The 13300-nt window shown below is 33.7% G+C and overlaps 1 protein-coding gene across 4 annotated transcripts in view; it reads left to right on the top strand.

Moving 5' to 3' along the window:
- NIPBL (NIPBL cohesin loading factor) overlaps nucleotides 1-13300 on the top strand; it is a 197516-nt gene that overhangs the window by 126430 nt on the left and 57786 nt on the right. For all 4 annotated transcript variants that reach the window (XM_025436421.3, XM_025436423.3, XM_049109346.1 and 1 more), the window contains 6 exons: nucleotides 2836-3018; nucleotides 7469-7666; nucleotides 7920-7991; nucleotides 8081-8170; nucleotides 9709-9812; nucleotides 12476-12562. In XM_025436421.3, coding sequence (XP_025292206.1) covers nucleotides 2836-3018; nucleotides 7469-7666; nucleotides 7920-7991; nucleotides 8081-8170; nucleotides 9709-9812; nucleotides 12476-12562 — 734 coding nt within the window. The remainder of the gene's footprint in view (nucleotides 1-2835; nucleotides 3019-7468; nucleotides 7667-7919; nucleotides 7992-8080; nucleotides 8171-9708; nucleotides 9813-12475; nucleotides 12563-13300) is intronic.

Raw genomic sequence — 13300 nt, 5'->3', positions numbered from 1 at the left:
GAGGATGGTACATTGAGAGACATTTCTCATTCCTGGGTTTTTTTTTTTTTTTTAAGTTGGGTCATCTTCAGAAATGAAACATTTGGCCTTTGAATTATGTTGCTGTAACTTTCAGAGTTATATAGAAGCTAAAATGATCTACGGAATAGAAAAGCTCTTAAATCTGATAGCATTCTTTCTAAGTTAGGGACTAAGAGATGGTAAACTACAGTGAATAAACTTCGATGCCTCCTTTATCAATTATATGACATAAGTTTTTCTGTGTCTGGCTCTTGTGAGGAATTTTTTTTTTTTTTTTTAAGTAGAGAGCAGACTCCTTGCTCTGAGGATATAATAAACCATTATAAAGAGAGTACAAGTACCAATATATATATATTGACCCTTGATTATTGTATATTTATCTGCAGTATAATTTTAATTCTGGGATATTAGTATCAGGTCAGTATATCTCTGAGAATGGGAATTTAGTCTAAGCAGAACATAATCAGGAAATATGCTTTTTAAAAAATTTTGTGGTGGGCTAAAGGCCAAATGCTTTGAAGGCTGTCTGTATTTAAAGACTCAAAGAGATTATAACATTTTAGGTAGTACAAAAAGAAAAGCGTTTCTATTGTTTTAAATTTGGGAAATGTCTTCATTTGCCCATAAACTATAGTTATACAGGAAATATACTTGTAAGTAATCATAGGAAATTGTGAATGACAGGCAGTCAAAAATTATTTATTGACCATTAATATATACACATTTGATATTATAGGTCATGTGGAAAGGGGAAGATAAATACTAGAAAACATGATCCTTCCGTCAAAAAACCCACACATTTAATTAGGGGTGTTCAAGACAGTAAGGACCTTTTTTTTTTTTTTTTTTTTTTTTTTAGAGAAAGGGAGAGGAAGAGAGAGAATCCCAAGCAGGCTCCACACTGAAACACAGGGCTTAATCTCAGGATCCTGAGATCATGACCTGAGCTGAAATTAAGAGTCAGACACTTAACTGACTGAGCCACATAGGCATCCCAAGACATTAAAAACTTAAATGGGGATCCCTGGGTGGCGCAGCGGTTTGGCGCCTGCCTTTGGCCCAGGGCGCGATCCTGGAGACCCGGGATCGAATCCCACGTCAGGCTCCCGGTGCATGGAGCCTGCTTCTCCCTCTGCCTATGTCTCTGCCCCCTCTCTCTCTCTCTCTCTCTCTCTCTGTGTGTGACTATCATAAATAAATTTTAAAAAATATTTTTAAAAATAGCTTTAAAAAAAAAAAAAACTTAAATGCATGCTGTGTTTACCTTGGGACTGAATGTATGGACAGTCCGAAGCTAACGTTGATTTCTTTTACCTGTATCAATATTCTGAAAAGGGGACCTCGTTGATAAAATACAGTTGAATTAAGAAAGCCCAGGGAAATGTGTGATTTGAGAATAACACAGATAAGGTACACTCAACATTAGTATGTCAGGATTTTCAGCAATGAAGTCTTTGGAGTATTACCAGTCACAAATATTACATCTTTGTTGGGTAAAAATTTTTGCTATGTGTGTTCTTAAAAGACTAAAAGTTACTGAAATAACTCCTTCATGATGTTGAATAAAATTTGCACGAAGAATAAAAAAGGATTATTCTTCCAATGAGATTAATAATTTATGTTCTGCTATTCTTAAATTAGTAGGATTGCATATTGAAACTTTGAAATTGTCTTAATCAGTACCCATTCATTTTTGTCATGGCTTATTTTTATCCTTTACATAAGTACTATTATCATTTGAATGTTGTAGTGTTAAGGTTGATTATAGTTACTAATATTCTGTGCTATAAGCCACTAAGGTACTCTTTGCTCCTAATTTCTAAAATTCAGCAGGTAAGACATCATTTTTATACTTCCACTCAAAGATTTGCAAGGGTAAGTAATTTAAAATTGTCATCTTTAGTAGTCATCAAGGACAAATTATCATGAATAAATAGCTTTTGCTACTTCTTTGTTTTTAAGCTCTCAGTAGGATGTTAAGAATTTATTTCTTCATAGCAACTGTTAGTGTACTTGTGTATATGTGTGTAGGATTAAGTAGTAAATTTTGTGTTAATATTACTGTGTTGGTATATTTTTATCCTGTCTTAGCCTTTCATGGGAAAATACAAACCTACTTCATAACATTTGAATTTACTATTTTTAACCATAAACATCTATAGTTTAATATATTTTTATTGATCCTGCCTTTCAAGTTTCTGTTATCTTCAGTTAAATGCATATATTGGTTTATCTGTCTGAGGAAGTTCTTTATAATACTAAAGAGATTACTGTGCCTCTCAAATAGACACTGATAGGTAAAAGCATGTAAAATTCTTATCCCAATCACAGTACACAACCACCAACATCATAGAGGAAGAAGAGAAGGGTGTGATAAGTGTTTCTAACTCTTCCAGTTTGCACTGAGAGATAGTATTACTTTCAAACTAACTGGTCCAGATCTCTGTAACACAAATTTGGGTGCTACCAAGAATGTGAGATGAATCCCCTACTACAATAGACTGGTTAATGCCAGTGGATCTCTCATTTTAGAAAGGTTTTGGTCTGTACAGACAGATGAAGGAATTGTATCAAAAATTGATGATATAACTACCCTATGTTTTTTTAAGTTATTATATAATGATGTATGTATAAAAACTGCATTATCAGTTCAGGGTGAAGCCTATTACAGTTTTAAGTATGTGTTTTGTTAAAATACAAAACTGACTTAGAAAACTTATATGAATACTAATATTTCATTTTTATTGTGTTATTTTAGTTAAAATTTCCCTTTTATCTTCAGATTTAAATTCTTTTCTTACCTTTCATTAATAGGTAGTATAGATCAATCAGTGTTAAAAGAATTACCCCCTGAACTTCTGGCAGAAATTGAATCCACCATGCCACTTTGTGAACGTGTGAAAATGAATAAACGCAAGCGTAGCACAGTTAATGAAAAGCCAAAATATGCTGAAATCAGTTCAGATGAAGATAATGATAGTGATGAAGCTTTTGAATGTAAGTACCACATAACTTTATTATTATTTTAGAATTAAAAAGCAGATTGATGTGTTTGTCTCATTCATAATTTGGGGGGTTAGGAAGAGTACAGTGATCTTAATTCTTAACATAGTATAGCAAGTTTTTTTCTTTATACTTAAAAAATGTGCAAAAGATGAGATCAGTTGGCACCAAGAAAAAAATTAATGAGCTATAATTAGTGTCAAATAACACAGGTATGTGTCTATATTTAGCAAACATTTATTGAGTTCCTACTATATGCTAGGCACTGAAAATAAAAATACAAATAAGATGTAGCCCCTGTCTTTGAAGAGCCTTCAAAGGGGGAAATACGTAAACAGTTGTAGCACAGTGAAAAAAGTACAGTGATAATAAGTAAATCCAGGATGCTATGGGAGCACATTGATTGGCATCAAAATTATACTTGGGGGTTCAGGAAATGCTTACTGGAAGAGGTGACACTTGAGTTGAGTCTTGAAGGACACATAGGAGATAGCCAGGTGAAGAAATATTTAAAACCATACTACCACTAAATTATGAATGAATTAGCCACATTGCCAATTATCTGTGTGGTTTGGACCTGGCTTCTCCTTTTTGCCCAGCTGTGTCCTGGAATTCCTCCCTTGTTTCACTGTTTTCCAGAGCTGGCTTCTTCACTACACAGCTACCTCTCTACAACACTGTGATCACCTGTCTTTGCACTAGACTTGCTATACCTCGCCTGTCTTCCTACTGGTCCACTGAAAAAGTTCTTCTCTTTTATCCCTATCTTCCTTCTTCTGGAGCAAGAGAATTGAGCCTAGCCAAGAGGGGTCAGCAACCTTGTTTGACTTAAACGGCATTCAGTGGAAACAGACTATGGGAGATCTTCACTTGTGTGCCAACTGACTTAGTCATTATGACCAAAAGAAGTGGGAAGACCACCAGTGTGTTCTACCTTTTCCACCTAGTTTCCATAGATTGAGGTGTGACAAGCAAGGGCAGGAAGGACAGATGCATGCTGCCAATTTTAAATGTATATTGCTGATGGAAATCCTTCACCTCCTCCAAAGTTTTTTATGTTCATTTACTCTGATCTTCTTTAAATTGTGAGCTCTTGAGCTATGAGGAGTAGACTATGAATATTGAACAAATATGAACAAAGTTTTAAAATTGAAATAAAATATATAGCAAAGTTAATCTGACATTATATATATGTATAATTGTTATAATTTGTTATCATGAGATGTATTTACATGCAATATATTTCATTCAATGGCTAAAGTTAATACTTTTCTTATTATAATCAAACATTTTGGTCATATGGGAATATATGCTCTGGAAAGGAAGAGGAAAAAGGAGATCTGGTGGCCCAGAAACTCACTCCCCTTTATATACATGCCTCTCCTTCACTCTTCCTCCTCCCCCCCCCCACCTCAAAACATCACCCATTTCTAAAGGGAATAGCTAAGAAGGAGGAGTTCTTTAACTGCAGATTGATTTCAAATCACAATTCAACTCCATTTAACTGAGAGTGGCTCCTTGCATTGCTAAGCTGATGAGAATTTTGAAGCTACCTCACAGTTCAGTAGAAAGAATAGCATAATCAGAAATGCCCAACAGGTGTAAAATAGGGGAGAGAGTCACACATGCCTGATGTGTGTCATCAGTGCAGCCACTGTTCTTTTCCTGTTGTGGAAAAATCTTATGGAAGCTGAGAGTGTCATCATAAAGCCATGGATCCTGTTATATCTAGATATTTCCCAAGTGTATTGAAAGCTTAGTATTAGTTAGAGAACCTCAGCTTCAACCTGCTAGACAAAAGAGAAGTTTCTCTGGATTCTTCAGGAGACCTCAGAGTAGCTGCCTGTCTTTCTTAGTTTATTTCTATATAAGTAACTACAGAAAAATTGACTCTGGAGCCACTGATTTGAGAGATGAAAGTATTCCAGTTGGTAGTTGACATAAACAACCAAACTCTCATTATACCACAGCAAAAAGAATGTAGTAAAAATACAGTGTAGTACAAGATGTAAAAGTATTATGAGAACATAAGCTCAAGCATTTTGCTGCTTTGAGAGAGACTTTATTTGAAACTTACGGTTTTATTGCAGTTTAATCAAATTGGTTTCCTAAAAATCTAAAACTAAGGCAATTGTTTTGTTGAAGGATTGGGAAGGGTTGAGGGCCACATAGATCTTTAAAAGTTGTTGGGCGACATAAATTTGGGTAACCATAGCACAAACATAAGGTCACTGGATTGCTGGGGAAAGGAGAGAGAAGACCTAAGTTAAAGAGCGATGTAGGTGAAATTTAGAAAGGGAAGATGGGAGACACTCAAGGCATGTTTTACCTACCTGTCTGTTGAGCTCCCCCCTTATTTCTTTCAGGGTTATGAAAGCAATAGAGAAAGAACAAACTAGTAACAATCCTGATAGCCTTATTACAACACACTGTATCATGGAAGTTGGGTGGGTTTTTTTCCTAATTTGCCATCTCATTTTTATCCAAATTTCCTAAAGTTTAATGAATGTGAAACAAAAATCTTAAAGGCCTATAAAAATTACTACCAATACAGTATTTTTGTATGTTCTTGATGACGACTGTAAGATTTTTCAAGCATTTTCAAATCATAGAATTGAATGCTTGAAATGAATTTCTGATGAAATTGAAATTCAAAAGTACTAAGTAAGTCATATTAGAAAGTAGAATACTACTTTCAAACATTTCTGTGAACAAGCTTGCTTATTAGTTGTTATTCCTCATATTTGGTAGTATTTTAGTACTTGTTGGAAAAATATTTAGTTGAATGCTACATAGATGACCTTTTTCTCTGAAACACACACACACACACACACACACACACACATATTATGTTAGTTTATAAGGCAGTCTCTCACTAAGAGAATGTCCTGGGGTGTACCCTAATTGTAAAAGGGGAAAAGTCTTTCTTCCTCATACTCCATGTCAAATTTATGCCTTATTACAAAGAAAATCATTGGAGATTTAAATATATGCATTTACATTTGGTTTTTTGTTCTTGTTTTTTTAATGAACTATCTTGCTATGCCAAGTCTATGACCAAAAAGAAGGGGAAACAAAATTATCTTTTTCTGCTATGCTGTCAGTAGATTGGACAGAAAGGTCCAGAACCAGAGACCAAACTAGATTCTTGAATAGGAGTAGTTAAGGCAGCATGTCAGGGTAAGATTAGCCAGGGTATAGACATTGATTATGGACATTGATTATCCACAAATAAAGCCCCCAGCACAAGCATAGATAGAGTGCATGGGCCAAAGGTTGGCATCCTTAAATCTCAGGATTTAAGGGGACTCAAGCAAGAATTTTAAGTATTTGGATATTGATCATAATTAGGGATTCAAAATAGAAACCAATTCAAAGAAAGGGAGTCACATTTAGTTCAATAGACTAGGAAGTATTTCATTGTCACCAACAAGTGGTCAAAACAACAAGATGCCAAGATATAGGACACATCAGTTCTCTATCCTACTTTTAAGTTGGTGGTGCTCTACCCTAGAAGGGGTATGGTAAATAATTGTCGCTTGTACTGCTCTCCAGCTCTCACAGGACAGACATTTCTAATCAGTCTTTCTTGCTGAAATATAATGCTTTCTTGGGGAAATATAATGCTCTAGGCAGCTATTACCAGTTGATCAGAGTTGATGTGTCAGATGAAATCTGTTTGCCAGTTCTGCCTAGAAGATCCTGTCAGTACTGGTGTTTTTAATGAATACTTAGACCCTTGGAAGATTGGGGAAGTGACTGAAGGTAACATACATATATATGTTTGTGTACCATGTGTAAGCTTAAAAGCTTTTCTCCTTGGGCTTAAGCAAGTATACTGTTGGAGAACTGAATTCAATATATGAATATTTACAACTGTACAGATTTATTCTATCTCTGAAGGCCTGTGATATTAGATTATCAGAGTCTATTGAATTTATAACTAAGTTGTGGGCTTAACTTGGCTTTTAATTGTTGGTATATGTGGTTACTCTATATTCTATAGCACTTTCTCAAAAGTTTACTTTTCTTCCAAACCCTGCTCCCCGTCAGTAATCCAAATGCTTTAAAGTGTTTCTGTTTTTCCTGCAAATCCTAGATAAAGATTGTTTTATATGCGTTAATTAATCCTCATGGTTAAGTAATACTATCCTTACTGACTTACTGAATACCTTTCTTTGAAATGAATGCTGTTTAATTCCCAGAACATTCCTATTTATTAGCAGACCAAATTCACGTAAAAATCTTTAAATCTAAAATAATAGATAAAGCTAAAATAAGTGATACCATTTCTATACCGTAATTTATATTTCTGATTAAACAGAGTGACTCAATTTGCTAGGCCCACACAATGATTTTCCCCCATGTGGTTCATTTGTGAAGTACAAGTTTTAATATTCTTTTTAAATGAGGTAAATTATTTGTCATGGGGATTTGCTTTTAGCCTCTAGGAAACGACATAAAAAAGATGATGATAAAGCTTGGGAATATGAAGAGCGTGACAGAAGAAGCTCTGGGGATCATAGGAGAAGTGGCCACTCTCATGAAGGAAGAAGAAGTTCAGGTGGTGGTCGTTATCGAAACCGAAGCCCATCAGATTCTGACATGGAAGATTATTCTCCTCCTCCGAGCCTTAGTGAGGGTAATTCATCAGTGTCAACGGATTTCTTACATAAGCTGCTTTAAATTTAGGGCTTTAACTTTGAAGAATATTTGATACCTTTTTTAAGTTAATTAACAACTCCATTGCTAATCAAGACAAAAGTATATATTTAGTTTGGAATGGCAGTGGTTATTGTTCAAGTATTTAATGTTCTGGAGGAAACTAGAAGCAAAAATAGAAATACTTTAAGTTGTCATTCCTGTATTTCAATATTTCTTTTTGTTTATTTTAGTTGCTAGAAAAATGAAGAAAAAAGAAAAACAGAAGAAGAGGAAAGCTTATGAACCAAAACTTACACCTGAAGGTAACATTTTAGTTTGTTTTTCAGTCTGCAACTTTAGTTTTCTATGTGTAATGTGAACATAATAAGTTTTTATTTTTTCTCTGTTGTAGAAATGATGGATTCTTCAACTTTTAAGAGATTCACAGCCTCAATAGAGAATATTTTGGATAATTTAGAAGATATGGATTTTACTGCATTTGGTAAAATCATTTTAAGATATATTTTTTTAACCTCTAAATATAAAATCAGTTTTAAATATACTTATTTACCTAGGTAAATACAGTGTATACAGAGGCATGGTCTGTGCTCTCAAAAAACTTAAAATCTAGTTATAGAGTCAAGTTTAGTCTGTGTTATCAAGAAACTGAAAACTTTAGTATAAAAATCAAGTATTATTGGTAGTGTCTTAGGAATTCCAAGAATGCAACTTGATTGCATTGATTCAAATGAGACTTGAATTGGTGCTAGATAAGGAGAGTACTAATACGAGCAAGGATACAGAAATTGGAACCCATGCATCTGCTCGTGTAATTCTTATAGCCAATATTTATTGAATACTTAGTCTTTGTCAGCAGTATATTAAGTGCTAGAGATGCAAAGATAAATACCCCAGTCCCTGGCTTTAAGTAATACAGAATCTAGTATGGAAAACAAAATAGTAAACCAATTAGAATACAGTATGATTAATATATTCATATGTTCCTTTTATAATATGTAAAGATCATATCTATAAATATAAAAATGTAACACTGGTTACAGTATTGAGAACTAGTCTCTACAAATCCATGCCACCTTCAGCTGTACAAACACTAGTGTCTAATTTATACAAAAACCATATAACATACAATAATTCTGATATGAGTCCACCTATTTGAAAATACCTGAAAAGTATATTACCCTTTGTATTATATTACCCTTTATTTTAAAAGTGTTTTGTGAGAGTTATTTGCCTAAGTATCATTAATGCATTTCTCCATTATTTGAAGTACCATTTTCATCATTTCAAAAACTTTCCAGTTGTGTGCTGAACAGCTGTCTTCCATCTCATTTAAGATCCCAACAGGAAGACAGAAGGCACTCTCAAATTAGGATAATTTGAGGAGGACTAATTTACAAAGAGGCCAGTTAGAGAACTGGGAACAGAATAGTGCCAGAATCTAGGGTTAACAACCATGGGACTGTTACCAACCCTACTCTAAAAGGAACAAGGGTAAAGAGAAGTTACTAGAACTCATTCTGTAGGGAAAATAAGGTTGTAGACTGCCTTGAGAAAAAGCAGTAACCTTTTGGTCAGAAAGGTTAGCCTGAGGAGACCATACAAGGAAGGAGTCAGGGATATAAATACCCTGACCTCACTCTCCTTCTCTTTGATCTTCTGACAGGGCACCCCACTGGCTGAACCCAAACAGAAGCCAGAGGGCATGGGAGACTGTTGATGTAGTCCATACAGGTCAGCCTCGGGGGCGGGGGCAGAGAGCTTGGTTGAGAAGGGTCAACAGTATATCTAAAGTAGTGAAGATAAGAGACCTATCTCCTCCCCCCATCTTAGTCAGAATTCTCATTTTAATCCCTGTCTTCTCTCATTCAGGGTTTGCTTGAGGTTTATAGAGGCCTCTTCGGTTGTTATTTGTTTAGTTTGTTTATATCTGTTTGTGTGTCCAAATTTTTTATTTAAAAAAGTTAAGCTTACTATTTTGAGCTATTTATTGTACCTAAACTGTTTGGTTTGGTTTTTCAGGTGATGATGATGAAATTCCTCAGGAACTTCTTTTAGGAAAACATCAGCTTAATGAACTCGGCAGTGAATCTGCTAAAATTAAAGCAATGGGTATAATGGATAAGGTATCTCAGTAAAGAAAAATTTATATATTTACTTAAATGCTAATGTTTGATATTAAACTTCTCAAGGTAGATTACAAAGTTTACATAAAGTAAATAATGAAAACAATTTACGATTACCGTCTGAGAGTCTCATTGAATTATTTCTTTTTTAAAAAACAAGACTCAAAGAAGTATTCTGTAAATTATTCTAAAGAAAACCATATTATTGCATTGAAAGAAGCATGGGCCTGGACTTTTTTTTTCCCACTGTTTTTTATTTTATCATTGTCTCAGGTATTTATTTAAATGTAGAAATGCACTAAATTTTTCTTTGGCATTTGCTTAGTCATTGTGAATGGTAAAAGAGTAAAGCTACAGTTTCAACATATTAACTGTAATAAATACCTTGCCTCATTGCTGTAGGCTTTATGATTTTTAAGTTGTCTTTCTTGTGAGCTCTCTGTTGCTAAATAGTCTCATTTTATTCAAATGGAATAGCAGAGTATTTTTTCATTGATAATAACTTCTAACAATACTGACAGCATCAAGGAATGGTTTCCCATAATCTTTATGAGCCATCATTTACTCCCTAAACTATTGTGTAATTGCTGTGCAAATATAATTTGAAGACAAGTCCTCCCCCCTTTTCTAACCAGGGGCATGTTCCCTGTTGCACAGAATTATCTACTCTGTAAGTTCCCTAATTTCCTAGTCTATAATATCCTAGTTGTTTTTTTTTTTTTATATTCTAGTTTTTAACTTTAAAGTAGACTGAAAAATATTTTGATGTTTTTACCAAGTTAAAATATAATCAGTTATTCATTTTTTGTTTATATATTGCCTCCATTCTAAGTAATGAATGTGCTATGAATTTGGGTTTTTTACTGAGGTATAATTGAAATTAAATTAGTTTCATGTTTACCACATAACAAGTCGATATTTGTATGTATTGCAAAATGGTTATAATAATAAATCTAGTTAACATCCATCATCACACATAGTTACAATTTTTTTTCCTGTGATGAGAACTTTTAACTTCTACTCTCTTAGGACCTTTCAAATATGCAATATAGTATTAACTAGTCACCAGGCTATACATTACATCCCGAGGACTTAAATCATATAATAGAAAATTCGTACCTTTTGACCATCCTCACCCACTTTAGCCCCTATCCCCAGCCCCTGTGGCAACCACCCATCTGTTCTCTGTATCTGTGAGGTTGGTTGGTTGGTTGGTGGTGGTGGTTTGGATATGGCATTTGTCTTTATCTGACTTACTATTCTTGCCATAATGCCCTCAAGGACTAATCATGTTGTCACAGATGACAAGACTTCCTTTTTTTATAACAAGATATTTCATTGACATATATATATATATATAGGTATGTATACACACACACATTTTATTTTCTTTGTCCGTTCATCCATCAGTGGACACTTGAATGCTTGAACATGGGCATACATATATCTTTTTAAGTTAGTGTTTTCTTTTCCTTCAGATATATTCCCAGAAGTGGAATTGATGGATCTCAGGGTGGTTCTATTTTCAGTTTTGTGAGGACCCTCCATACTGTTTTCCATAGTGGGTGCACCATTTTACATTCCTAACAACAGTGCACAAGAGTTTCCATAAATTTGATTTTTAAAGGCAGACATATCACCTAGTTAACTAATAATTAATGTGCTATTAGTACACAATAATATTATGTATAGTGAGGGATGTATTGATTTTTTTTATATAGCAAATGCCATCAGTTTTCTGAGGTGATATTGCCAATCCTAGATTTTGTTTCATAAAGTCCATAATTATATATAGCTAATATTTCAATCTCACAAGGTGAATTTTCTGTTTTCAAAATATAGTTTACCAAAAGTCTTAGTACTTTAATCTGTTGTGAAATTATTTAAAGCAGTATTTGGGGGGAACTTGTTTCTATACTCCAGCATAAATAATCAAAATGTACTTAATGTCAGTTATTCTGTTGATTCTTCCATTTGACTCTTCTGGATGATTTGATTGAGAGTCGTAGTTGCATGGTAGGAGTCTAAAACTTTAGTCAGGAGAATATGATAACAGTTGCCTCCAAGCAGAACCTTTAAATCAGCTATAATTTTTTTAAGTAGAGAAAGCATCCTTTCTAAGAAATGAAATAGATTTTTTTTTAAATAAAATATTTCTTCTGGAAAAAAATAGTGTTACTTTACGTATGTAACTTTCATCATTTACACTTTTATGCTTTATTCATAATACCACCTTGAATTTTAAGACACCTGCTGAATAACACTGTAGTGTGGAAACCATATTATAATTAAATCAACAGATGAAAACTTGAGAAAAGAGTGTGTGTGTTCATATGCATGTTCAGTATCACTGCCACGAGAACAGGGAGCCAGGCATCAGAACAAACTAACTCTTGACTAGCTATATGGTAAGAGTTGGGTTAGTAGTGTATATATGTTCCTGTTCTGTATTTGTTTTCTGTCTTTCAGAAACAAGTGATTAATTCTCTACATAATTTAGATTTAAGTAGAGAATCTAAGTGAAAATTTTCTTTTCCCACTCTTTAAGCGGGTGGTACTGTTATATATTCCATAGCTCAAAGGTGATAATTGTACATGTTTCTTGAATAATTTATCACTTTTACCAATGATTGATTCTTAAAAAAATTACATTGCTATTTTAGCTTTCCACTGACAAAACTGTGAAAGTCCTAAATATCTTGGAGAAGAATATTCAAGATGGGTCAAAGCTTTCCACTTTGTTAAATCATGTAAGTTCAAGATCCATATTGTTAATTTTACCTTTACTATTGTTAAGATACAAATTGTTTTCAAAAGAACTCTGATTTATTGGGGAAATCTTAAATGTCATTAATTTGAGCTAGTTACATTCATTAGCAGTGCTATTAAATTACACTTTTAGTAATCCAAAATTACATTGTTGATTCACAGCTTTGACATAAACAGACAACAGATGTAAATTCATTTCAGTTTACAGAACTGTTTAAGTTTACATTATGCTCTTCCTTATGTGTGATTATGTTTAAAATATTTTTTTCATTTATGAAATGATAGTAATTCTTCTTCTTGACCTTTCCTGGAGAATTAGTTAGAAACCTTATACTACTTTCCTAATGTATCCTAAAATAATAATCCTTATATACAATTTTTTTTTAGAATTTATTTATTTATATGAGAGAAAAGAGAATGCATGTGCGTGCACAAGGGTCAGGGGAGGGACAGAGAGAAAGAGAAACCGATTCCCCACTGAGTGCTTGAATGCAGAACTCTGAGATCATGACCTGAGCTGAAGACAGACACTTAAACACCTCAGCCACCCAGGCACCCCATACTTACCATTTTCATACCTAGTCCAAATGGTTATTGAAAGAATTAAGTAGACTAATTCATGTAAAGTGCTTAACAGTGTCTCCCATTTTAAGTTCTCAATAAATTTTAACATCAACTATTAATATATTTTAGTACCTTTATATCAAAAACGTAGCAAC

Source organism: Canis lupus, chromosome 4 (genome assembly GCF_003254725.2).
Source record: "Canis lupus dingo isolate Sandy chromosome 4, ASM325472v2, whole genome shotgun sequence".
NCBI lineage: Eukaryota > Metazoa > Chordata > Mammalia > Carnivora > Canidae > Canis > Canis lupus.
Note: the sequence above shows the minus strand (reverse complement) of the source record. Positions and strands in the feature narration are given on the sequence as shown.